The following is a 24,728-nucleotide window of genomic DNA, read 5'->3' on the forward strand; positions in this document are numbered from 1 at the left end:
TGAATACCACACAAGGGAAGCCCATCTTTATTTTAAGCCCTGAACTAAACATATATAGGAATGGTTCTTGTCAAAATCAGCAAGGAGCACAGGAATCACAGTTAGGAGAATGAATTGCTCAGGAAAGAAGTTGGGAGACAGCCTCCCACCCTTCAGGGCTATCTTTATCCAACGATTGATAGTGGTTCGTTTTTAGTTATTTCTTTTTGCGTGTATTTGAGAAATTCTGTTGAGCACTTTGTGGAATAAAATATGTTTCTTTAGCAGAAACAGGTGCAGCTACTATGTTTGTACTTTTTCATTTTGTCGGTGTTTTGGTTGACTGACATGACAGTTAAGATGTCTAGAAATTAAGTCACCCTTTGTTATCTCTGGACTCAGGCGATGAATCACCAGATAGAGCACTCAGTATTGATGAATTATAAAATACGCTAAATAAAAATCTTTCTTGAGATTTACATTGAATAAGCCAGGCGCAGTGGCTCATGCCTGTAATCTCAGCACTTTGGGAGGCTGAGGCGGTGGATCACCTGAGGTCAGGAGTTCGAGACCAGCCCAGCCAACGTGGTGAAACCCCGTATCTATTAAAATACAAAATTACCTGGGCACGATGGTGCACGGCTGTAATCCCAGCTAGTCGGGAGGCTGAGGTAGGAGAATTGCTTGAACCCGAAGGCAGAGGTTACAGTGAGCCGAGATCACACCACTGCACTCCAGCCCAGGTGACAAGAGTGAAACTCCATCTAAAAAAAAATTAGGTTAAGAATAAAAGATGAGAGGAATTTATTAATATACACTGGCTCTTGTCACATATACCTTCTTAAAGTCAGTTTTTTGTTAATGCAATGTTAGATTTTCTTCATATATCTTTATCAATACCACAGCATGATGATGGCCTTGGTTTTGACACAGGGATCTTGCCTAAATGCCAGCGTTTAGCCAGATGGTGAACTACAAAATTGATCTTCCTGGGGTTCCACATGGCATTGCTGTTCTACGGCCCCTGCCCTTGGCATTGAATATGTCCTTATATGTGTTAGGAGGGGTGAGATGTATTGTTTCACATGTGTTCACCACCAGGACAAAGGCTCGCTCCTTCTGGTCAGGCCTCTCTGGGCCCTCTTCTCAGCTGGACCTCAACCTTGGCCTCTAAATACTGCAGACTCTCGGACATAAATTGTTTCATCCACACCATCTTCCCTTCCCACACACACACCCTGGAGCAAACACTGGCACCGTTTCTAACAACTCAAGGCTGTGTCCCGAGGATGACTGCTCCAGCTCTCTTACGTTCCTGCCTGCGAGGCTGCCAAGAGAATCAGCTGTTTGATAGGGCCCATCTCCCAGGCTTTGTGAGAGAGTAGGGGCCTAATTTTGTTAAGCTCCAGTTAGTAAAGCCAGAGAGCCTAATCGCGTTGACAGCCCCCTTCCTGCCTTTCAGTTATTTCTGCTTCCCTGAATACTGCCTATGCCTCCCTCCTCCTCCCTCATTCTCCCTGCTGCAGCAGTTATTATGGATTAAATTTTGTCCTTCCTGCATTAACTCAGGTCCAGCTTGGCTTGGCTTTGGCACCGGTCACAAGTGCTGTTGGGTCTGCTTGCACCACTATTCCCCAGCTGCCACTGGTAGCACAGATCAGCAAATCCTTTCCTCTCAGCTCATTCGTTGAGAAGTTTATCAGTAGCCATGGGAAGAAATTACTATTTTCATCATGTTTAGAAATATATTTCAGTGTGTTTTGAAGAGTTGTAAAATTTTGAAATGGGAAAGGATTTCAGGCTGACACTTGGGAGGCAGAATGATGAACCTTACTATGGCACTAGGACTCAAAGTAGGATGAGCCCCACTAGCTGACCCCCAGGCCCAATTCTTTGCAAAGGATAGGATGTTCCCCCAACAGGCTCTGACTACACACCAACAGGCCAAGCAGATTCCAGCGTCACTCGTGGTCTTCTGATCAAAGTACACATGCACGTTCCCAGGCCTCTTGGTGAGTGGCTACCCTGGGCAGTTATGCCTTACTTCAAAGAGCCAATATAGGGCTATATTCCTGAAGTGTGCCTTTCTTCCTCATTCAATGTATATTTAAATGTATTTTTAATGGTATATTCACATGGTATAAAATACTAAATGTTCCACAGGACATATGATGAAAAGGCCCCTCCTTCTATCCCCAAGCTGACCAGAGGTAATGTGTTTTCAGTTACTTGTGTACCATTCTGGAGATATTCCAATTAAATGGTTTTGGTTTTTTTTTTAATGGAGTTTTGCTCTTGTCCCCCAGGCTCCTAGAGTGCAATGGTGCTATCTCTGCTCACTGCAACCTCCACCTCCTGGGCTCAAGCAATTCTCCTGCCTCAGCCTCCCAACCAAGTAGTTGGGATTACAGGCATCCACCACCATCCTCGGCTTGTTTGTTTGTTTGTTTTTTGAGATGGAGTCTCACTCTGTCACCAGACTGGAATGCAGTGGCGCAATCTTGGCTCACTGCAACCTCCGCCTCCTGGGTTCAAGCGATTCTCCTGCCTCAGCCTCCCAAATAGCTGGGACTACAGGCGTGCACCACCAAGCCCAGCTAACTTTTGTATTTTTAGTAGAGACCGGTTTTCACCACGTTGGTCAGGATAGTCTCGATCTCCTGACCTTGTGATCTGCCTGCCTCGGCCTCCCAAAGTGCTGGGATTATAGACGTGAGCCACCGCACCCAGCCAATTTTTGTATTTTTAGTAGAGATGGGGTTTCACCATGTTGACCGGGCTGGTTTTGAACTCCTGACCTCAAATGATCTGCCCGTCTTGGCCTCCCAAAGTGCTGGGATTACAGGCATGAGCTACCATGCCTGGCCGTAAATGCATTTTTATATTGGTTCTGTAGTCAGACTATACTCCTAGAAATTGATATATGGGTATGTCTTAGAAGGGTGAATAAACTTAAAAATGGAGCCTGAAAGATTTGGAGAAGAATATTCTGGTAATGGGAATCATTTAACATTAAATTTGAGGCCTGAGGCAGAATATCTTCTTCTCTGAAAATCTTTAGACATGGGAGAGTCTCTCATCTTAATAGGTTAGTTTACAAGTGGTGTTTTCTTCAGTGAAGAGATGAGATGACTTCCAAATTACATGTTTAGCCTGAAGATACAGATTTAGGAGTGATTGTTATAGTCAACTGTGAAATTACATTTCATCTTTAAAAAAAAAAAAAAACAGGAAATATTCTGTTAATCAATTGAGCAGTTCTGTCATTTACAACTGTCTGATTTCAGTGACTGTTTATTTAGTTGCAAAATATTCAAGTCTGGCCTTGAAGCACATCTGAAGGCCAGTATTCTGAAACCCAACAGGGAGGTCTTAAGAAATTTTTGGGCCGGGTGCGGTGGCTCATGCCTGTAATCCCAGCACTTTGGGGGGCCAAGGTGGGCGGATCACGAGGTCAGGAGATTGAGACCATCCTGGCTAACACGGTGAAACCCCGTCTCTACTAAAAAATACAAAAAATTAGCCTGGCGTGGTGGCGCAAGCCTGTAGTCCCAGCTACTCGGGAGGCTGAGGCAGTAGAATGGCATGAACCTGGGAGGCGGAGGTTGCAGTGAGCCGAGATTGCACCACTGTACTCCAGCCTGGGCGACAGAGCAAGACTCTATCTCAAAAAAAAAAAAAAAAAAAAAAAAAAAAAAAATTTTTTTTTTTTTTTTTACTTTTGCCGCATCTCAGAACAAAAAGAGTTCCTTCCAAAGAAAAGGAGGGGCATCATGGCTATTTTTTCATTTCTCTATCTGCAGCTACACATGCGTGCCACCAGAGGTGCTAAGGTTACTAGGAGGGATTTGTAATCAGTTTTTTAATGTATTCCCCCAGCCTTCAGTCATAAAAGCAAATAAGTGGGAAAAAGTCACCTCCTTCAGGAACTAGTTCCAATACTACAAATTAAACTCTGTTACAAAAAAGTGAACATTTTTGGAAGCATGTATTATTGAAGTTGACATTTCCCAACATGGTTTTATTCAACAATTTAGATGTATAGGGTCCAAAGACAAAGGTACTGATGAGATACTACGGCTTCCAAAATAGAAATCTTTTGAATGATTTTATATCTTGTCTTCTCCTCCTTTGGTTGTGGCTTGGTTTATTTTAAACTATTGATAATAATTGTGTTTATTTTTAAATAATTGAACCTAAAAATAGTTTAGAATGGAGTACATTGAAATAAAGAGATTATATGTGGATATCATTATTGCATTGCTTTGTGTGTATGTGTGTGTGTCAGAGTCTCGCTCAGTCACCCAGGCTGTAGTGCATTGGCGCAATCATGGCTCACTGCAGCCTCCAACTCCTGGGCTCCAGTGATCCTCCCGCCTCAGCCTCCCCAGGAGCTAGGACTACAGGTGCTCACCACCATGGCCTGATACATTTTTTTGTTTTTTTGTAGAGGACAGGGTCTCACCTTGTTGACCAGGCTGGTTTCAAACTCCTGGCTTCAAGTGATCCTCCCATCTCAGGTTCTCAAAGTGCTGGGATTACAGGTGTGAGCCATGGTGCCTGGCCATGTTGCTATTAGAAACTGCCCTGCAGTGAGTATATACGAGGCTGCAAAGTAAACCAAACCCAGCGAGGCAGCCATTGAACTAGTATGACTTGACCTGTATGTCTCTGCTGCTTATTTGGTCCTGGTATATGCATTACAGAGGGAGCATTGGCCCTGCCCATACCGGCAGCCTACAGTTCGTCACAGGAAACAGCAGGAAAATATGGGACAGAAATGTACATGATTCATCCTTGAAAGTGTTTTTGGGGGGTAGTTTTATGGGAGGATTTGAGAATTGGTTTATAAAGAAGAATGGAAGGAGATTGCTCCTTCATTTGTAGGAAAACTTGGGCAAAGATTTGGACAGAAATTTATTTATATTCATTGAGTCACTGAGTGAATGAGAACCTGGGAGTGCAGACCACCCCTTGAGATGCTTGTGGTTTACTGGGAGACAGGCACGCAAAACCAGAACCAAGTTCAGAATGCTGTGGGGGCCGTGGTTAGAGCAAGATTAATTCTGTGTGGTGGGGCCCAGAAGCCTTCACACATGATGTCTGAGCACCTGCCATGAACCTGCTGATGTACTAGACATTGGAGATAAAGCACAAGCCTCAGTCCTTGCTTGATGGGGTCTGGTTGTGTGTGTGTTGCTCAGGAAAGGATGCAGTCATGCGTTTCCTCTTAGACATGTTGACACTGAGGGCCTTTTGCACTTTTTGGGGAGATGGCAGGAATGCAGTTGGATGTGAGAGTCTGGGGCTCAGGACAGAGGCCTGGGCAGGGAGTCAGCTATGAATGGGATCCTTGAGGCTACAGGCATGATTGTGGTTTCCTAGAGAGAAGAGGGCCTAGAGCCAAGCCTGGGGAGCACTAGCACGGAGAATTCTACAAACAGGAGCACCAGCCCACTCAGAACACATTCATTACTTGACCAACATTAGGGAGCAGAAGCAGCAGAGATTGATGCACTTGCCATATGTGTATTCATTATTATTAGGCTCTCAATCTTGTTCTTCTGAAGTCCTTTGCTCACATAAGCTTTATCTCATTAAAAGTGATTAGGCATGAAAAGAACTTGTAATGGAAGAGATTTTTAAAAATCTGATTTCATGTTGTATCACTGTTCTTCAGTAATCTGTGACATACTTGTTCCAAAACAGAGTAACTTCTTTTATCATTGCTTGACAATTAAACTGTCAGTGCTGCGTTTCCCATTTTTTCCAATCTTAATAGTGTTTTTGTCTTCCTGTGGGAACTGTAGTTGTAATTCATTAATGGTAGTGGATTTGAGGCCTGCCCTTTTTGTTCTGTTTTTCTTTAGTGTGATACTAAACTCTGATAACTTAATCAGTCCTTATTCAGGAATTATATGTATGTTCCTTCATCTGTCCTTTCTTCTCTAAAATGGAAAAATGAGTATTAATTCAAAGGACCTTTCAATGCAGAGTCATTTCCTCCCTTTTGCAAATACTCCTGTGTGTTGTACATCATGACAGGGCCTAGGGAGGTACTGTTGAGCAAAGCTGATGTGGTTCAGGTCTCAGCTTGGGCTGCTATAATAAAATACCACAGACCAAGGGGCTTAAACAACAGACATTGAGTTCTCACAATTCTGGAGGCTGACCAGCCTCAGATCAAAGTGCCCGCCAATTTGGTTCCTGGTGGAGGCTGACTCCTGGCTTGCATTCTCCCTGGGTCCTCACATGGCCTTTCCTCAGTGCTTGGGTGTAGCAAGAGTGCTTGCAAGCTGGGGTCTCTCATACTCTTCTTATATGGGCGCTAATCCTATTGTGGGCGCCCCACCCTCACGACCTTGTCTAAACTGAATCATCCCCCAAAGACCTTACCTCCTCAAATACCATCAACATAATTTGGGGAGGCGGGGAGCTCCTAAACATTCAGTCCATAATAGTCCATCGCCTCAAAAGTTTATAGTGTAACTAGGGGTCAGACAGAAATCACACAATCCCACAGCAAAGGGATGAGAATAGTGATAAATGTGGCAATGGGTACAGCTTAAAGTTATAAGAAGTCATGTTTCATATTTATTGTTATTGAAAATTGCTCACCAAGTACATTAAACATCTGCCTCTTCCAGGACTTCAGCAGGTCCGTGACCCATGCTCCGGTGTCTTGATCCCTACGCCTGTGTCACATGAAGGCTTTGTAGACATGCTATCAGATAGTACTTTTTTTTGTTGACAGCCGAAATTTCACCTTTTTCTAAAATGAATTTCATGGTGTTCCTAGTAGTTATGTCTTTCCTGAAAACAGCATATAGTAATGAATTAATTGCTGCGTCTGGAGGCAAATTGTTTTAGCCTTTTTTAGTGTTCATTCATTAAAATATAGATCATATTAAAGGAATATTTGATGAACAATTTATTCTAAAATAGCTGAATTCTGTGAACTTTCTGCAGGCAGTCTCTTAGTCATCAGTATTTATATCCTAAAATTGCCTTTTGCTTGTCACTGACTTTAGTGCATTCATTTAGCAATAAATATTTATTGAGTGCCTGCATTGTACACAAAGCTCTGTTAGGTGCCAGGGATATAGCTATGGACTGTCTCTGCCCCCAATGAGCTTCACATTAAAATCTCAAGCAGAAAGAAGCAAAAATTGAAAAAGCCTTAACCAGCTCTCCCTTTGGGTAAATTCTAGCCTTTCTAGTCAGACAGCCTTGGCTTGATCACTTAATGCCTTTGTCAGCCTACTTGGCCTCTCTTAAGTTGCTCGTGTGTTTGTAAATTGGAGATAACTTGCATGATTGTTGCAATGAGATGCTGACGGATAGACAGATCCCATTAGACACAAAAGATGTAAAGTTTTTAATGGCAACCAATGCAGAAACTGCAGAGACCATCACACAAAGCAGAAGATAATGCAATGTGATGCACCTCGGTGGAGGTCCTGCTGCCCAGGCCCCAAGATTCCTCTCAGGATGTCCCACTGGTGGCACCACTAGTGTTGTTGGTCGGTTGGCGGCGGCAGGGGGGATGTTCAGCAGCTGTGAGGTGCTCCTTTGCTGCTGTCATGGAGGGGAGCATCCAGCCTTCCTCTATCCAGATTGTTCTTTAGCTCTGGCCATGTACCTGTCTGTGTTACCCAGCATGCTCCTGAGTATGTGCTCTGAGATGGGTGAGGCCAAGGAAGGTGTCTGAGGAGCAGCCCTCAGCACACTGTGGTAGCAAAAGCCCACCTGGGCCACACCAGCAAAACTAGCGCCTAACTCATGGTTTTGACAATTAATGAGGTAGAGCTTTCAGCATAGTGTTTAGTGCAAAGTAAATACTTAATATTTTAATACCATGACTACATCCTTAAATTAATTATAAATTAATACATTAATACTATTATTCTCAGTGAAGTAAAACATTCAACATTGGAAATAAAACATTGTTTCAGGAGCATCTTCTTTTCCAAATATGGTTATATAACATGCTTACATAACCCAATGTATTTTCTCTTTGGTCAAACATAAACCTAAGCTTTTTCTTCTAAATTTGAGAAAATTATAACAACAAATCTCTGCTGCTTCTTCGTTTTCCAGAAAAGTAAATGAATATTTTCCTAACTCCTCTCCTCCAATCAAAAATACAAAGCAAAACCCCTGCAAATAGTATAACAGTGATTTTGCTGGTATTATTTGAAAACGTTCATGCAATATAATATACTCATTTTGCTGTTAGTCACATTTCAGTATTAAAGGACTCAAATTCTTGCAGGAATAGCCAGCAGAGGTTCTACTTAACATTTTGTGTCACTGTGCTGTTGTTACTTAACTAGCTATTTTTAGTTCTAAATGTATATTGTCTTCCTAAAACAAATCGAGGCAACAAGGTGTGCCAGAAACTGGCCCTTGCTGCCACTTGGTCAGAGGTCCCCATCCTGGATTGCAGGTGCTGTTTGGCACGGCCGATGGGCAGGTGATTGTCATGGATTGCCACGGCAGGATGCTGGCCCATGTCCTCTTGCACGAGTCAGACGGTGTCCTCGGCATGTCCTGGAACTACCCGATCTTCCTGGTGGAGGACAGCAGCGAGAGCGACACGGACTCAGATGACTACGCCCCTCCCCAAGGTACTCATTGGCCCTACTTTCCTTGTCACTGACCAGAAGGACAAGGAAGGGCATCGGAGCGGAGTAGACTGACGTAGAGGAGGGAGGGTGAAGGGCCACCACACCTACGGCACCCGGGCTTCCTGGGAAGAGTTATCAAGCTGAAATGCAAGGTAGGGCTGGCCTCATCTAGATGTGACTGTCTCCCCGCTGTTGTCCCTTTTCTCAGAATCACTAGTCGAATTGATTACACTTAATTCGCTTAGCTTTTCCTAGATATAAAGTGAGACACATGGCTCTTCCTGTGTCCCTGAGGTATTGTGGGGCTTAGCTGCTTAGTGACAATAAAGAAAGCTAAAGATGAAAAATGCTGTGCTATTATTATAACTTAATATGTGATATATCCAAATCCCCAATGTTATTAAAGCCCGCGGCTTTAGGTTCATGAGAAAAGGATTTGTTCTGCCATAATGAAGGCCAGCACCTTGGGCAGATAACTCCACATTTCTGTCTGTCCTCTTTATTTCAGGCAGAAGCACTCCTCCTTCTCAGGTCTAAAAGACCTGCTGCCTCTCTGTATACTCCACTTGGTGTTGAATACTCTTGGTGGGGATGACTTCAAATTCCAGCCACCTTAACCTCTAGCAGGTCTCCAGAATCAGTGTACAGCACTGGCCTACTCAGTTGGCTCTTCACCAGCATCCCATCCCCTGTACCCATCTCTTTTAAAAAAATTGAGATACAATAATTGTACATATTCATGAGGTACATTGTGATATTTTGATACACATAATGTATAGTGATCAGATCATTTTAGTTAACATATTCATCATCTCAAACATATATCATTTCTTTGTGTTGGGAACATTCAATATCCTCGTTCTAGGTATTTGAAACTATATAATATGATAATATGTTATTGTTAACATGTTGTCCTCCATGGTATGGAACACTAGAATTTAGCCTTCCTGCCTAGCTGTAACCACCTCGTTTTGGGGAATGGGACTGGCTTCTTGATTAGAAGTGGTCACACTGCCGCAGGCTTCTATCCTTAGCCTGGCACAGCTGTGCTTACACTGCTATGTGCCCTTCATAGTCAAAGGGCACAGTGGGTGCTTTCTAACCTTTCCTGCCATTGTGGGGCATGTCGTCCTGTGAAGGGCTGTTCCGGGGGAAATTAGAGAAATTGTCTGCCTCTGTTAGAACCTGCAATATTCTCGTGTTGTCTTCTCTTTCCTGTCACAGTGTGTTATGCTTCCCAGCAGCAGACACATATGTGTGTACACACATACTCATTCATTTATTCATTTTAGGAGAAGGCATTCACACATGAAAAACGAGATTAATGGTAGTGTTTTAGGACCAGTGGCTTGGGGGCTTTTTATGAGTATTCCTAGCACCCATAAAGCAATTTAGGAATTAACCATCCCCTTTCCTAATAGGATACCAGCCTTGAGAGAAGTGTTGGTCATATTTCTACAGCCTCATAATAGTAAAGTCAGTGTCTTCATCACATGGACTCAGCATACTCTTAGAACTCCTCTTTAGTGGGTCAAATCTAGATTTACTTGCCCCCATTTTATTATTGAAAAAAAAAAGAAAACAAGGGACTGGGCACGGTGGCTCAGGCCTGTAATCCTAGCACTTTGGGAGGCCGAGGCGGGTTGATCATGAGGTCAGGAGATCGAGACCATCCTGGCTAACATGCTGAAATCCCGTCTCTACTAAAAATACAAAAAAAAAAAAAAAAAAAAATTAGCCAAGCATGGTGGTGGGCACCTGTAATCCCAGCTACTCCGGAGGCTGAGGCAGGAGAATGGCTTGAACCCGGGAGGCGGAGCCTGCAGTGAGCCAAGATCGCGCCACTGCATTCCAGCCTGGGCGACAGAGCAAGTCTCCGTTTCAAAAAAAGAAAAAAGAAAAACAGAAAAGAAAAGAAAAAAAACAGGACTCAGAGACCAAGTTTATAAAGCAAGTCCAGAGTAAATCCAAGAACAGAATTCAGTCCCTGGTTGCTCCTCCAGGCAGTTGCCCTTCTCAGAAGCAGGGGGGCAGTTTAGAGGATGACAGGTGTTCACCTTTCACGTGCAACAGGGTTCTTCTTAGTGGCCTAGGGAATTTGAGTGTGGAGGTCGGTATAGTGCAGTGTCATGATGTAAAGCAAAGCAATAACTGGGCTTCGTCTGCAGACAAGTGGCAGGTAGGCCCACCTCGATGGCTGCTAAGATGAGCCCAGTGTGGCTGTGAAGCCTACAGGAGCCTTCTGAAAACGTTGATCTATCTAGGCATCTAGGAAGGGCTTACTTTTGCTTTTTCAAACACCCTGTGAAAGACCAAGTCCATGGTCCATCATGGCCCCTTCCTTAATGTCTGCATGAGGCTCCAGAGCAGGGTTTTCCTTATGCCGGCTGTGCTCCGCAGGTGCAGCAAGCCTCTGAGCCACATTTAGCCCAACCTTCTCTCCAAATCTGGGCTGGCCTCTGTGGCTGCTTATTTCCTGTAACATTCAATGAAAGAGGATTTAGAAAGAGGATTTGGAGCTTGAAAAGCAACTTTTTTCTCTCTTAGACCAGAATTAAGAAAATGTTTTTATCCCTCCTCCTACCATCCTTGGATGTTGTATGACATTAAAATAATTTATGTCTATATATCATTAGAACCGTGTAACACATTAAATCAAGTTAGTAAACTTTCACACATATTCTCACCACTCACCAATTGCCCCCAGGGCTGTGTCCCTAGTGTCCTGCTTCTTACTCACGAATTCTCTGTTAGTGCCCACTGATGGCCCTTGTGTAGTTCCTGAATGATATAGAATGCTTCATTCAGGTAGCATCCCAATCCAGAGTAGGATCTGCATTGTCAGGCAATTTCTAAGGCACCATGCAAGATTGCAGCTTTGGGAACCTGGATTTGGGTGGTGTGCTTCCCTCCTTTTCACTTGGCACTTGTGTTCCTGCAGATGGTCCAGCAGCATATCCCATCCCAGTGCAGAACATCAAGCCTCTGCTCACCATCAGCTTCACCTCAGGAGACATCAGCTTAATGAACAACTACGATGACTTGTCTCCCACGGTCATCCGCTCAGGGCTGAAAGGTACAGAATGCTGCACACACCCCAAACCTGCAGACCGGGCCTGTGTGTGCTTGCCTCAAGGCCGGTCTTGTACACCCTGTGCTTACTGATTCCTGTCCTCTGTGGTGACCCTTTCTGGGCTTCATGGAGTCTGTTAACTAAAGCCACTCCCTCTTCACTCCTTTGCTTATCTGACAAGTCCATACCTAGTCTTATCTCAAAGGGAGATTCCTGACATTCAGTCTTTGTCTTAGCCTGCTCTTTTCCTCACTATGACAAGAATGATCCTCTCTCAGGTGTACAAGTATGTTTGCATCTGGCTTACGCATGTCTGCACAATAAACGGACTGCAGCACCTGCCATCCCTAAGGCAGCAGATGGTGCACAAGACATCATTTACACAGAAGCCCCTGTAATTTTAAGAATCTGACAGGCTTATTAAGGAACTGATCATCATTGTGCGATAAAGTTACCTTGAAAGACTTGTGGAGGTTCTGCAATTACTAGACTGAGGCATTGATGTGAAGGGCAGCAGTCAAGTGCTGATACCTTCCTGATATATATTATGAGTGTTGTTATCTCAAAAGAAAATCAGTGGGCATAGGCATTTGGAGTGTTGTGAATTTTGCAGTTCAAGAGTACTGTTGATGTTGTTGACCCCATTGATGTGAGTTCTATGGAAAAACAATCTGTCTCTTCAGGGTTGAATGGTAGAAGGTAAAAAGGTTTTAAAATTCAATACCTGGGCTGCCTCTGACCCTTGATGTTTAAGGGACCTCCTGTAATCTGAATGAGGATATAGGAGACAAGCCAGGAACTTTGGTGTAACTCGCTGCTGTCATTCAAAACTGGCCATTGGCCTAGGGAGTCATTACCGTGTGCTACTGCTGCTTGCCTGAATTATTCAGCAATCACAGGGATATAAAGAATCAAGTCTAGGCTGGGCACGGTGGCTCATGCCTGTAATCCCGGCACTTTGGGAGGCCAAGGCAGGTGGATCACAAGGTCAGCAGTTCGAGACCAGCCTGGCAAACATGGTGAAACCCCATCTCTACTAAAAATACAAAAATTAGCTAAACACAAAAAATTAGCCGGGCGTGGTGGCGGGCGCCTGTAGTCCCAGCTACTCGGGAGCCTGAGGCAGGAGAATGGCATGAACCCGGGAGGCAGAGTTTGCAGTAAGCCGAGATCACGCCACTGCACTCCAGCCTGGGTGACAGAGGGAGACTCTGTCTCACCAAAAAAAAAAAAAAAAAGCCGGGCACGGTAGCTCACGCCTGTAATCCCAGCACTTTGGGAGGCCAAGGCGGGCAGATCACGAGGTCAGGAGTTCAAGACCAGCCTGGCCAACATCGTGAAACCCCGTCTGTATTAAAAATACACAAATTAGCTGGGAGTGGTGGCAGTTGCCTGTAATCCCAGCTACTCGGGAGGCTGAGGCAGGAGAATTGCTTGAACCTGGGAGGCGGAGGTTACAGTGAGCTGAGATCAAGCCACTGCACTCTAGCCTGGATGACAGAGCAAGACTCTGTCTCGGAAAAAAAAAAAAAAAAGCCAGGTGTGGTGGCGTGTGCCTATAGTCCCAGCTACTTGGGAGGCTGAGGCAGGAGAATCGCTTGAACCTGGGAGGCGGAGGTTGCAGTGAGCCGAGACCGCACCACTGCATTCCAGCCTGGGCAACAGAGGGAGACTCTGTCTCAAAAAAAAAAAAGAATCAAGTCTATATACTTAACTGTTGATTGGCAAGAATCATACCTGCCTCTGCACCCCCCCACCAAGTAATTACTCTATTTTTAAACTATAGAATATTTTTAGAAACATATTACATACCCTCTTTTGGGCATCCCAATCTACTGTCTCAGGACTGTAATTATAAGGAATTACTTAGGCTGTAAACTCCTGAGGGACATGAATGACGTTGAAGTCCTTTTTATCACACATAGGCCCTGGTAGGAGTTGAGTACATATTTTTTGTGGTGATGATGAACTTAATTAAATTCCTGTGCTTGTCTGTAAATTTTTTTCTGAATGTTCTGTCTTTCATGGAGCTAAAACACAAGGATGATCAACATTAATTCCTAATGTATTTATAATCCATGCTTAACTTTTTTCTTCAAAATTCTATTTTTAAACCTTTAAACCAAGTTTATTAATTTTTTGAGAACCTGCCTCTAGTTCAGGAATCCAGAACTTGGTTTCTCTACCAAATATCTGGTGAAGGCTGAACATAATATAATTACCACTCAGTTCCTTTTTATTCTTTACAGGGAGAATTTTTCCAATTTTTTACCACCCTGCTTATGGAAACTTTATTTTTTATGCCTTGAATATGCCCAAGGTATTGGAGCAACATTTCTCTTTTTTTTTTTTTTTTTGAGATGGAGTTTTGCTCTTGTTGCCCAGGCTGGAGTGCAGTGGCACGATCTTGGCTCGCTGAGTTTTCTGCCTCCCAGTTTCAAGTGATTCTCCTGTCTCAGCCTCCCGAGTAGCTGGGATTACAAGCGCATGCCACCACGCCTGGCTAATTTTGGTATTTTTAGTAGAGATGGGGTTTCATTGTATTGGTCAGGCTGGTCTCAAACTTCTGACCTCAGGTGATCCACCCGCCTGGGCCTCCCAAAGTGCTGGGATTACAGGCGTGAGCCACCATGCCCATCCTGGAGCAGCATTTCTAACGTTTTGCAACCATATGTGCAATATAGGTAGAAGCACATATTAGGTAAGTTGGGGAGGTGACCCAAAGTAGCCCTCCCAAATGTGAAATTTTTTTCCTTGAGTTTTCTTCTAAAAATACAGGCAAATTTAACATTTTAATTATTACCTAACTAGATATCTAAATCTAACCTAAAAATGTTTTCAGTTATTTACAGGATGCTTTCAGCGGGGTACGGTGGCTCACACCTGTAATCCCAGCACTTTGGGAGGCTGAGGCAGGTGAATCACCTGAGGTCAGGAGTTCAAGACCAGCCTGGCCACCATGGCCAAACCTTGTCTCTACTGAAAATACAAAAATTAGCCAGGCGTGGTGGTGCATGCCTGTAATCCCAGCTACTTGGAAGACTGAGGCAGGAGAATCACTTGAACCCGGGAGGCAGAGGTTGCAATGAGCTGAGATTGCGCCATTGCACTCTAGCCTGGGTAACAGAGCAAGACTCCATCTCAAAAAAAAAAAAAATTATTTGCAGGATGCTTTTGTTCTGTGTCTTCCTAGTTTCAGAAAGTTAGATTAAATCGAAATGAGCTGGTGCCAGCAAGTAGGTGCTGTAAGGATAGAGAAAAAGCTTCCCTTCTGTCCTCTCTGAAGGTTCCCTGAAATGACTGACAGTAGACAGATTAACAGGAGAAAAGGCATAGAACTGTATTAATGTGAATAAGCATAGGACCCACATAAAATAAGAGACTCAAAGAAAGGCCACATGGTTGAAGTTTTTATACCCTTTCCATGGGAAGGAGGGAAATGGGGAGGTGGGTAGGCAATCATGATTAGTAGTAAGTGATTTCTAGGGGAAATGAATGGACCCAGGAGGTAGACGTTACCTTGTTAATAATTCTTAGGAACTGAACGGGACTTGTAAGTTATGGGAGGGTGAGGGGTAGAACTCTTCCTGTGACCAAATGTTTCGACAACTTTTATTCTCTTCTCTGGTGGTTAAGTCTTTCCTGGTTATCTGGGGAAAGCAGGAGATCAGAAAGTCCCTGGCTCTGAAGCAGCTTCTAAGGCATGCTTGTCCAGCTTGCAGCCTGTGGGCCACATGCAGCCCAGGACAGCTTTGAATGTGGCCCAACACAAATTTATAAACTTTCTGAAAACATTATGAGATTTTTTTGTTTGTTTAAGCTCATCAGCTCTTGTTAGTATCCATGTATTTATGTGTGGCCCAAGACAATTCTTCTTCTTCCAGTGTGGCCCAAGGAAGCCAAAAGATTGGACACCTCTGTTCTAAGGCCTTCCAGTTGCCTTTAATTCAAAATGCTCAGGCCGGGCGCGATGGCTCATGCCTGTAATCCCAGCACTTTGGGAGGCTGAGGTGGGTGTATCACAAGGTCAGGAGTTCGAGACTAGCCTGGCCAACATGGTGAAACCCCATCTCTACTAAAAAACAACAAAAATTAGCCAGGCATGGTGGCATGTTCCTGTAATCCCAGATACTTGGGAGGCCGAGGTGGGAGAATTGCTTGAACCTGGGAGGTGGAGGTTACAGTGAGCTGAGATCACGCCACTGCACTCCAGCCTGGGCGACAGAGCAAGACTCCATCTCAAAAAAAAAAAAAAAATGCTCAGTGTACCAAAACACCATACTCGGGATCTCGTTCTCTGTGCCCCGACAGTGCTATATGTAGGCAATTTACCTTTTCTCTCGTGGGATCAGAATATTTTAAGGACTTAGCCTTTACCTGTGGTATGAATAGCAATCATTTTTGTTTTGTAACTTATTTTTTTATCCACTATCTTACGGGCTATGTTGGTAAATACTGGGATGAGACAACCAGAATACTGTTGGAGACGGCACATGGCAATGTTTTTAGCCTGGGGTCATCTGTTCTATTACAGACAGGTCAGCCACTTGTCTCATAGAGGAAATTAAAAAGGTCTCCGATCCACTTGGTTTTTCTCTATTACTGTCTCAGAGGAACATCACTAAAGAACTTTAGCAGTGAAGGAAGGTAACTCGCACTATTGTTTTAGTGTATCACCAGCACTGGAATTTACAACCTGTGCAAAAGAACCTAGAATTCCACATAGCTCTTGGTCCCTGCCCAGGCCTCTTCTGCATCAGCCAGCACACTTCGTTTTCACTGCAGATGTGTCTGTGGGCTCAAAGGCCGGGTTCTGGGGAGGGTTAGGCTCTGATTTTGCTTGGCCGTGGTTTGCTGAGGAAGTTCTGCCTTCTTCAGATTCTCTTCCTTCAGAACAGGGACTTCTCTTCATCACGCGATAAGCAGGGAATTGATTCACTTTGCTTGGGGTTTTTACCCATTGTTATGACTTCTACTCTTTTCCTGAGTAGAAATAATTCAATCATGAGTTCAGGAATTTTCTGCCCAAGCCAGTTCATCCCTCATTGGCAAAGCAGACTCCCAGAGGCACTCATTTCATCCCACACTTGCCTTGAAATTAAAAGCTCCAACCCCTGAGCTTTGTTTGTTTTTTTTTGTTTTGCAGAATTTTCTCTTTTTGTCATTTCATTAAGCACACCGAAAAAATGAGGAGGGAATTTTTGAGGCAGGTGGTTTCAGTCATTGATGCCATCTGCTCCTGCGGGCAGACCTGATAAGATTTGCCCACGTCGTCCTCATTGAGTACGTGCCCCTTTTTTTCAGTCCTTGCAGTGAAACACACTTCTTAAAGGAAAAAAAAATGTACCTGTTATTTTATCATCACACACTTTGCTAATTAATTAGTTGCTCTTTCCTCCACCCCCCACTGCTCCACATGCACATGTGTATACACATACACAACGTGCATGTCTAATGACTGATAAAGAGGTGAATCATGCACATGGTAATCTAAGGGACAAAGAACTGGATAACTTCAGACTCCAAACAGTAGCTGCAATATATATGGTGCTTGATAAGCACTCCTTTCTTTTTCTGTTAAAATTTAGCTGCCTCTTTTTGACCCAGTAATACCACACAAAGGGCTTCTTGTTAACACAAAAGAACTAAATTTTCACTGACTTCATATAACCTTCCAGACTTTTACCAAAAAGGATCCATAAGATTTTCTGGCTAAAAGAGAATTGTGTAGGTGTGCTGAATTTCTTTGTGTAAAACATGTCAGAGACCGAAAACCCACACCCCCCAAAATCATTGAGAAGAAACATAGATGCTTCCAGAGTACGGACCTCTTGTGTGCTCTAGAACTCCCCGTTGCCTGTGAGGGTGAGATTAGAGACTCTGGGCCACGAGCTTTAGGAAAAGGGAAAAGAGGCCTACTGAGTAGAGCATTAGTTTGTTCCTTTTAGGTTGTATTCTGAAACACATTTAAAAATAGGAGATTCAAACAAAATTATTACTCAAGTCTTGGGCAAAGATACTGGGGATTATTTTTTAAATAAGACAGACATCATTTACAAAAAGTTTCTGAAACAAAAAAGTTCTGTCCTGACTATATCTAGGCTTCTGTATCCTTCTCTTCTTTATCATAATGACATGTAGAAATTGAATGAGTATTTTCTTTTACTTTGATTTTCCCACTAATTTCTGAAAATTTTAAACTCTTGCCCTAGGAATTCAACTCCTGCAGAAAACTCACATACTCCTGGCTAACACTGAACAATTCAGGGTTATTCTTTCGTAGTCCCACTGCTGAATTCTTCATGCTAGTACTTTATGAGATAGCCTATGTCCCTGGTCGCGGCTGTGCCTGTCATGTGGCTCAGGACTGCTTTATGCTAAATCATCAGAGGCGCTCACATACATTGCTATATCGCTTGATGCATGTAGCTCCATAATCGTTGGAACAAGAAATGGCATTATTTATATGGAATTTAATCTTTTTTGAAAGAGTGATTCACCTTTGCAGATGACAGTCATCTCATTATAACTTTGCACCTGCATTAGAAGACGTCCTGGCCGGGCACAGTGGCTCACGCCTGTAATCTCAGCACTTTGGGAGGCCGAGGCAGGTGGATCACCTGAGGTCGGGAAGTTGAGACCAGCCTGACCAACATGGAGAAACCCCGTCTCTACTGAAAATACAAAATTAGCCGGGCATGGTGGCGCATGCCTGTAATCCCAGCTACTCAGGAGGCTGAGGCAGAAGAATCGCTTGAACCCAGGAGGCGGAGGTTGCAGTGAGCCGAGATCGCGCCATTGTACTCCAGCCTGGGCAACAAGAGTGAAACTCTGTCTCAAAAAAAAAAAAAAAGAAGTCCCTGAGAGTTTGCTTGTAAACATTTGGATTCATTCTTGCCTCAGATAGATAGCCCATCTCGTAGACAGAGCCTGGGAGTGCCCCAGGTTGCTTGCTGAGTCCCTGAGCAGTTTCCGAAAGCATCATAGGTCAGCTCTGCAGGGGCAACAACCCACTTTTCTGCTGGGGAAAGCCACCTTGCAATACAATTCAAAAAAATATTATTTTAAAAATAAATACAAGAATGGTGCAGTTCAGGTGAGGAGCTGTGGAAATTTCATGTCGTCATCTTTATTTCTACAATATTACAATGATGCTTCTGTCCTAAGAAGCTTGAGACACCGTCATCTTTGTTACTACTATGACTGTTTATGTTAGTGCCTCACCTTTTGGTTTCCTTGTGTGCCCAAAGCTGCTCTCCAGAGAACGTCATCTCAGTTTCCTGATCACAAGCAGGCTTTTCCCTGAGATAGATCCAGGCATTGAATGCCCAGAGCACATTTAGTATGTGCACGAATCCTCTAGCTTCCCCTCGCATTTGTAAAAGAATCTGATTCACTAGGATGTTTTTGGTTCTTTTATGTAATTTTTCATTTCCTGATTGTGGCAGGTTTTTTTCCATTTTCTATTCATCTGTAACTGCTTTGGCTCAGCCCTTTGTCTCCCTACTTTCTGCCCTGCAGCTAACTTCATGAGAAAGTCCTGTGTTCCCTGAGTCTGGAAACCTGTCTTGTCCCAGGAGACACACTCTAGTTTTCAAGAGACGTGAAAGAGCTTCAGCAACCTCAGAATGTTCTGGTGGCAGCATCAAAATCATGACCATGCATGAATAAGGGGTATTGTCATGTGTGTGCTGATAGAGCCTGGGGACCACTGAATTCTAGCCCCATCTCTGAAATATGTGCCCATCAGGGCAGAGCATTTTCTTTTAAGTTCCGCCCAGCTTCTCTGCAAAGTGGGCCACTTTAGTTCTAGATTTCAGAGATCTCTGTATAAACCAGATTACGATTTTAGGGTCTTGAGGGAGAAAAAAAAATGTCATAAATCTTATTAATACTAATGGCTTTTGTTTTACCAGCAAGAAATAAGTAAATTGCTCACATTGGGATAAGATAAACCTTTTAATAACCATTTCTTATAGGCACTGAGTAGTTTGTAGGTGGGCATCGAATTTCCAATGTGGAAATTATGCTGAAAAAACTGTCTCCCAGCAGGGGTATTTATTTTCTTTTCTAAGCCCCACAACATCATCAAATGACAAGAGTCAGCATTCTCATATGCATGTGTGTCCTTTGTATGAACCTTATCTGCCCAGTAGTGCCCAGAAATCAAATGAATATAAACTAAGACTTTGTTTTCGATGTGCTTTTTACTTTTGGCATTTATAAACTCTCTGAGTTGTCCCTGGGAGTGGAGGACACAGCAGTGGGACCAGTACTTATATGAATATACAGTCATAGGTTTTATTGTCTTGCTGTCTCTTAAAAAAAAAAAAAAGGAAGTTCTACAAGTCTCATGGAAATACTGGAATTGGAGATACATATTTAACATGCTAACTTTATTATATCATGATTTCTACCTAATTTGGTTGTGTTTCAGTAAACTACAATCCCCAGTCATGTGACAAACACCTGTTTTTAATAGAATCCATCATCTTCAGAGAAATTGGTTGTATTCATGAGCTAAAACATGAATATATGGGCTGGGCGCAGTGGCTCACGCCTGTAATCCCAGCACTTTGGGAGGCCAAGGCGGGCAGATCACCTGAGGTCGGGAGTTCGAGACCAGCCTGACCAACATGGAGAAATCCCGTCTCTACTAAAAATACGAAATTAGCCGGGTGTGGTGGCACACGCCTGTAGTCCCAGCTACTCGGGAGGCTGAGGCAGGAGAATCGCTTGAACCCAGGAGGCGGAGGTTGCAGTGAGCCGAGATCACGCCATTGCACTCCAGCCTGGGCAAGAGGAGTGAAACTCCGTCTCAAAAAAAAGAAAAAAGAAAAAACCATGAATATATTTTTGTTGTATTTGCTCAGTATCTGTATTTTTTAAACTACTGAAGACAGTAGGCTTGCTGAGTGGCAGTTTGAGGAGGGCTGTGTCCTTGTGCTGACCCTCTCTCCTCTGTTTCAGAGGTGGTAGCCCAGTGGTGCACACAGGGGGACTTGCTGGCAGTCGCTGGGATGGAACGGCAGACCCAGCTTGGTGAGCTTCCCAATGGTCCCCTTCTGAAGAGTGCCATGGTCAAGTTCTACAATGTTCGTGGGGAGCACATCTTCACACTGGACACTCTCGTGCAGGTAAGGATGTTCTCTGGAAAAAAGTACATTTTCAGCAGTATACTAGTGAATAGGTTATTATAATTATTGTTGACAAATTTTATGTTAATCTTTTTTTACCTTAGTTAGGTTGTGGTGGGTAAACCAGGAGAAATAAGGGAGAAAGCAGTTTTTGCCTTTTAACCAGAATGCTTTATTCTATTTCCCAGTCAAATGAGCACATAGTGAATAAGCAGAGTAAGCTGGTGTTTATCATCAGTCTGAAGCAGAAATCAGAAAATTGCAGAAGTGAATGCTGAATCTTCACTTATTCACTTGCAGGAGAGGAAGAGTAATTTTCTTCTCTACTCTTAGTGAGTTCTTAGCAGGACTCCCCATTACAAAAGACAGATTAACAAGAGAAAAACAAACAGAAGTTTAATAACATGTGTATCTCCTGCATATGTGGGAGTTAACCCAAAGAAATGAGTAAGTCTCTAGAGCAGCTCAAAAAATTGTCTTAGACTACAGGCTTAAATGCTTCACGGAAACAGAGAAAGAAGGGTGATGTTCATTCTGTAGATTTAAGCCAATGTCTTCTCTTTTTTTTTTAAGTCTCCAGAAGTCCAGTCATCCTTCTCTTCTTGGTGCAGAGAGAGAGACCCTTACATATGTAGATTTTCTTTTCTTTTTTTTCTTTTTTTCTTTTTTCGAGACGCTTTCTCACCCAGGCTGGAGTGCAGTAGCGCAATCTCGGCTCACTGCAAGCTCTGCCTCCCGGGTTCACACCGTTCTCCTGCCTCAGCCTCCCGAGTAGCTGGGACTACAGGTGTCTGCCACCACGCCCAGCTAATTTTTTGTATTTTTACTAGAGATGGGGTTTCACCATGTTAGCCAGGATGGTCTCGATCTCCTGACCTCATGATCTGCCCGCCTCAGCCTCCCAAGATGCTGGGATTACAGGCATGAGTCACCACGCCCAGCCAGATTTTCTTTGTAGATGTAATTTCTCTTACAAAAGGGTAACTCTTCAGAGTTTACCCTTTTTTTTCCTTTTTGAATTGGAGTTTCACTCTTGTTGCCCAGGCGGGAGTGCAGTGGCGCCATCTCAGCTCACTGCAACCTCCTCCTCCCGGGTTCAAGCAATTCTCCTGCCTCAGCCTCCTAAATAGCTGGGATTACAGGTGCCCGCCACCACGCCCGGCTAATTTTTGTATGTTTTTTTAGTAGAGACGGGTTTTTGCCATGTTGGCCAGGCTGGTCTTGAACTCCCGACCTCAGGTGGTCCACCTGCCTCAGCCTCCCAAAGTGCTGGGATTACAGGCATGAGCCACCACTCCTGGCCTACTTACCCTGTGTCTTTACCCTATGTGTATCTCAAAATAACCATCTCGAAATTATCCTTACGCCAAAGAGGCAGATCTGTGGTGGCTTATTCTGGTCTCCTACAGTCATATTTGGGGAAGCATGTCCTGAACCCTGTCACACTCTGATTTTATATTTGTTATGCCAGTGATGAACCTTTTACATTTTAACTAAATTTTTGTTAAGCAGTAATTTTAAAAGCTTAAAAGTCTTTAAGAAAGTATACACAGATGGGCCCCCTTTCTATTTGTTTTTATTTCCCAGAAATCTTTAGGCCACCTTATGTTTGGGTCAGTTATAGTGGAGGATGAATTATCAGCAGCACGTAATAGAGGTATGCCTGGGAGGGAGTTGACAGTGGAGGTGATAATGAACAAGAATCTGTGTGCTAGGAAGGGGAACATCACACACCGGGGCCTGTTGTAGGGTGGGGGTAGCGGGGAGGGATAGCATTTAGGAGATATACCTAATGTAAATGATGAGTAATGGGTGCAGCACGCCAACATGGCACATGTATACATATGTAACAAACCTGCACATTGTGCACATGTACCCTAGAACTTAAAGTATAATAAAAATATATATATATATAAAAAGAAAAAATAAATGGAATAGACTCCATTAAAAAAAAAAAAAAGAATCTGTGTCCTAACATTACTCAGCTCATCAGAGGGGCAGGGATACCAGATATGGGGAAATCTGTAATTACATGCAGGCATTAAATATTTAAATATATATTTTCTTCTTTTAATTGTGGTAAAACACATATAACATAAAATTTATCATCTTAACCATTTTTAAGTGTACTGTTTTGTAGTGCTGAGTGTATTACATTATTATACAACCAATTTCCAGCACCTTTTCATCTTGCAAAACTAAAACTCTTTACCTATTAAACAACTACTCCCTGTTTCTCCCTCCTCCCAGTCCATGAGAAGCACCATTTTACTATCTTTTCTGTGAGTTTGACTCTACAAACCTCATGTAAGTGGAATTATGCAATATGTTGAGAAACCAAATTCTGTACAATATTTAAAGAGGTTTATTCTGAGCCAAATATGAGCAACCATGGCCTAGGACACAGTCTCAAGAGGTCCTGAGAATATGTGATGTGCCTTAGGTAGTCAGGTCACAGCTTGGTTTTGTACATTTTAGGGAGACAGAAGTTACAGACAAAGACATACATCAATACCCATAAGGCACATGTTGGTTAAGCCTGTGGAAAGATAGGACATCTTGAAACCAGGCCATACACATGTCACAGGTGGATTCAAAGATTTTCTGATTGGTTGAAAATCTTTGATTGGTTGAAAGTTGGTTGAAAGAGTTAAGTTTTGCCTAAAGGCTTGAAGTCAGGAGAAACAAGTGCTTGAGTTAAGGTAAGGGGGTTGTGGAAGCCAACGTTCTTGTTCCCCGCTGCAACACCCCCCGCCGCCAGACGGAGGTCTTGCCCTGTCCCACAGGCTGGAGTGTAGTGGCGCGATCTCAGCTCACTGCAACCTCTGCCTCCCGGGTTTAAGCAGTTCTGCTTTCATCCTGTTGCCCAGGCTGGTCTCCAACTCCTGACCTTGTGATCCGCCCTCCTCGGCCTCCTATAGTGCTAGAATTACAGGCAGGAGCCACTGCGCCTGGCCCCAAGGTTCTTGTTATGCAGATGAAACCACTTAAGTAGCAGGCTTCAGGGTGAATAAATGGTAAATGTCTCCTTTCAGACCTTAAAAGGTATCAGACTCTTGGTTAAATGTCTCCTGAATGAGGAAAAGACCTAGAAAAGGAAGGAGATTCTCTACAAAATGCAAATTTCCCAACAAGAGATGGTTTTGCAGGGTTTTGCCATTTGCAGGTTTTGCCATTTCAAAATATATCAACAAACTATATTTGGGGGTAAAATACTTTGATTTCCTTCAACGTGATGCTATGTCAGAATCACGTTGGAATTTGGTAGCTTATTGCTACAAAGAGTCAGTTTTATCAGTCTTTCCTCTATTTTAATGTTAATGTTGGTCAGTTGTGCCTAAACCCCAAAGGGATGGGGGCAATTTAAGGACCATGCCCAAACTTCCTTCCTGTCACAGCCTGAACTAGTTTTCTAGACTCCTTTGGGATCCCCTTGGCCAACAGCAGGCCCATTCCGTAGGTTGGGTGGCTTAGAATTTTATTTTTGGTTTACAAGTGTTTATTTTTTTCTGACTGGCTTATTTCACTTAGCATAATGTCCTTAAGGTTCATCCATGTTGTACCATGTGTCAGAATTTTCTTTCTTTTTAAGGCTGAATAATATTTTATTGTATGGATATACCACATTTTGTTTACCCATTGATGGACATTTGGGTTCCTTCCATCTTTCGGCTGTTGTGAATAATTCTTCTGTGAACATGGGTGTACAGATATCTCTTTGAGACCCTGCTTTTCACGTCTTCTGGATTTGTGCCCAGAAGTGGACTTGCTGGATCATATGGTAATTCTATTTTTAATTTTGTGAGGAACTGCCATACTGTTTTTTCATAGCAGCTTGTTAACAGAAAGACTAAACTGTAAAATATTTTAAAGAGGTTTATTTTGAGCCAGTATGAGTGACGCTGGCCC

General features: G+C 43.3%; 1 protein-coding gene across 6 annotated transcripts in view; it reads left to right on the plus strand.

Moving 5' to 3' along the window:
* The window catches only part of TULP4 (TUB like protein 4), a 273,493-nt gene that overhangs the window by 202,771 nt on the left and 45,994 nt on the right, over nucleotides 1-24,728 (plus strand). For all 6 annotated transcript variants that reach the window (XM_063707985.1, XM_063707986.1, XM_031012088.3 and 3 more), the window contains 3 exons: nucleotides 8,429-8,609; nucleotides 11,551-11,685; nucleotides 20,653-20,819. In XM_063707985.1, the coding sequence (XP_063564055.1) occupies nucleotides 8,429-8,609; nucleotides 11,551-11,685; nucleotides 20,653-20,819 (483 nt within the window). The remainder of the gene's footprint in view (nucleotides 1-8,428; nucleotides 8,610-11,550; nucleotides 11,686-20,652; nucleotides 20,820-24,728) is intronic.

This window comes from Gorilla gorilla, chromosome 5 (genome assembly GCF_029281585.2).
Source record: "Gorilla gorilla gorilla isolate KB3781 chromosome 5, NHGRI_mGorGor1-v2.1_pri, whole genome shotgun sequence".
In the NCBI taxonomy this organism is placed as follows: Eukaryota; Metazoa; Chordata; class Mammalia; order Primates; family Hominidae; genus Gorilla; species Gorilla gorilla.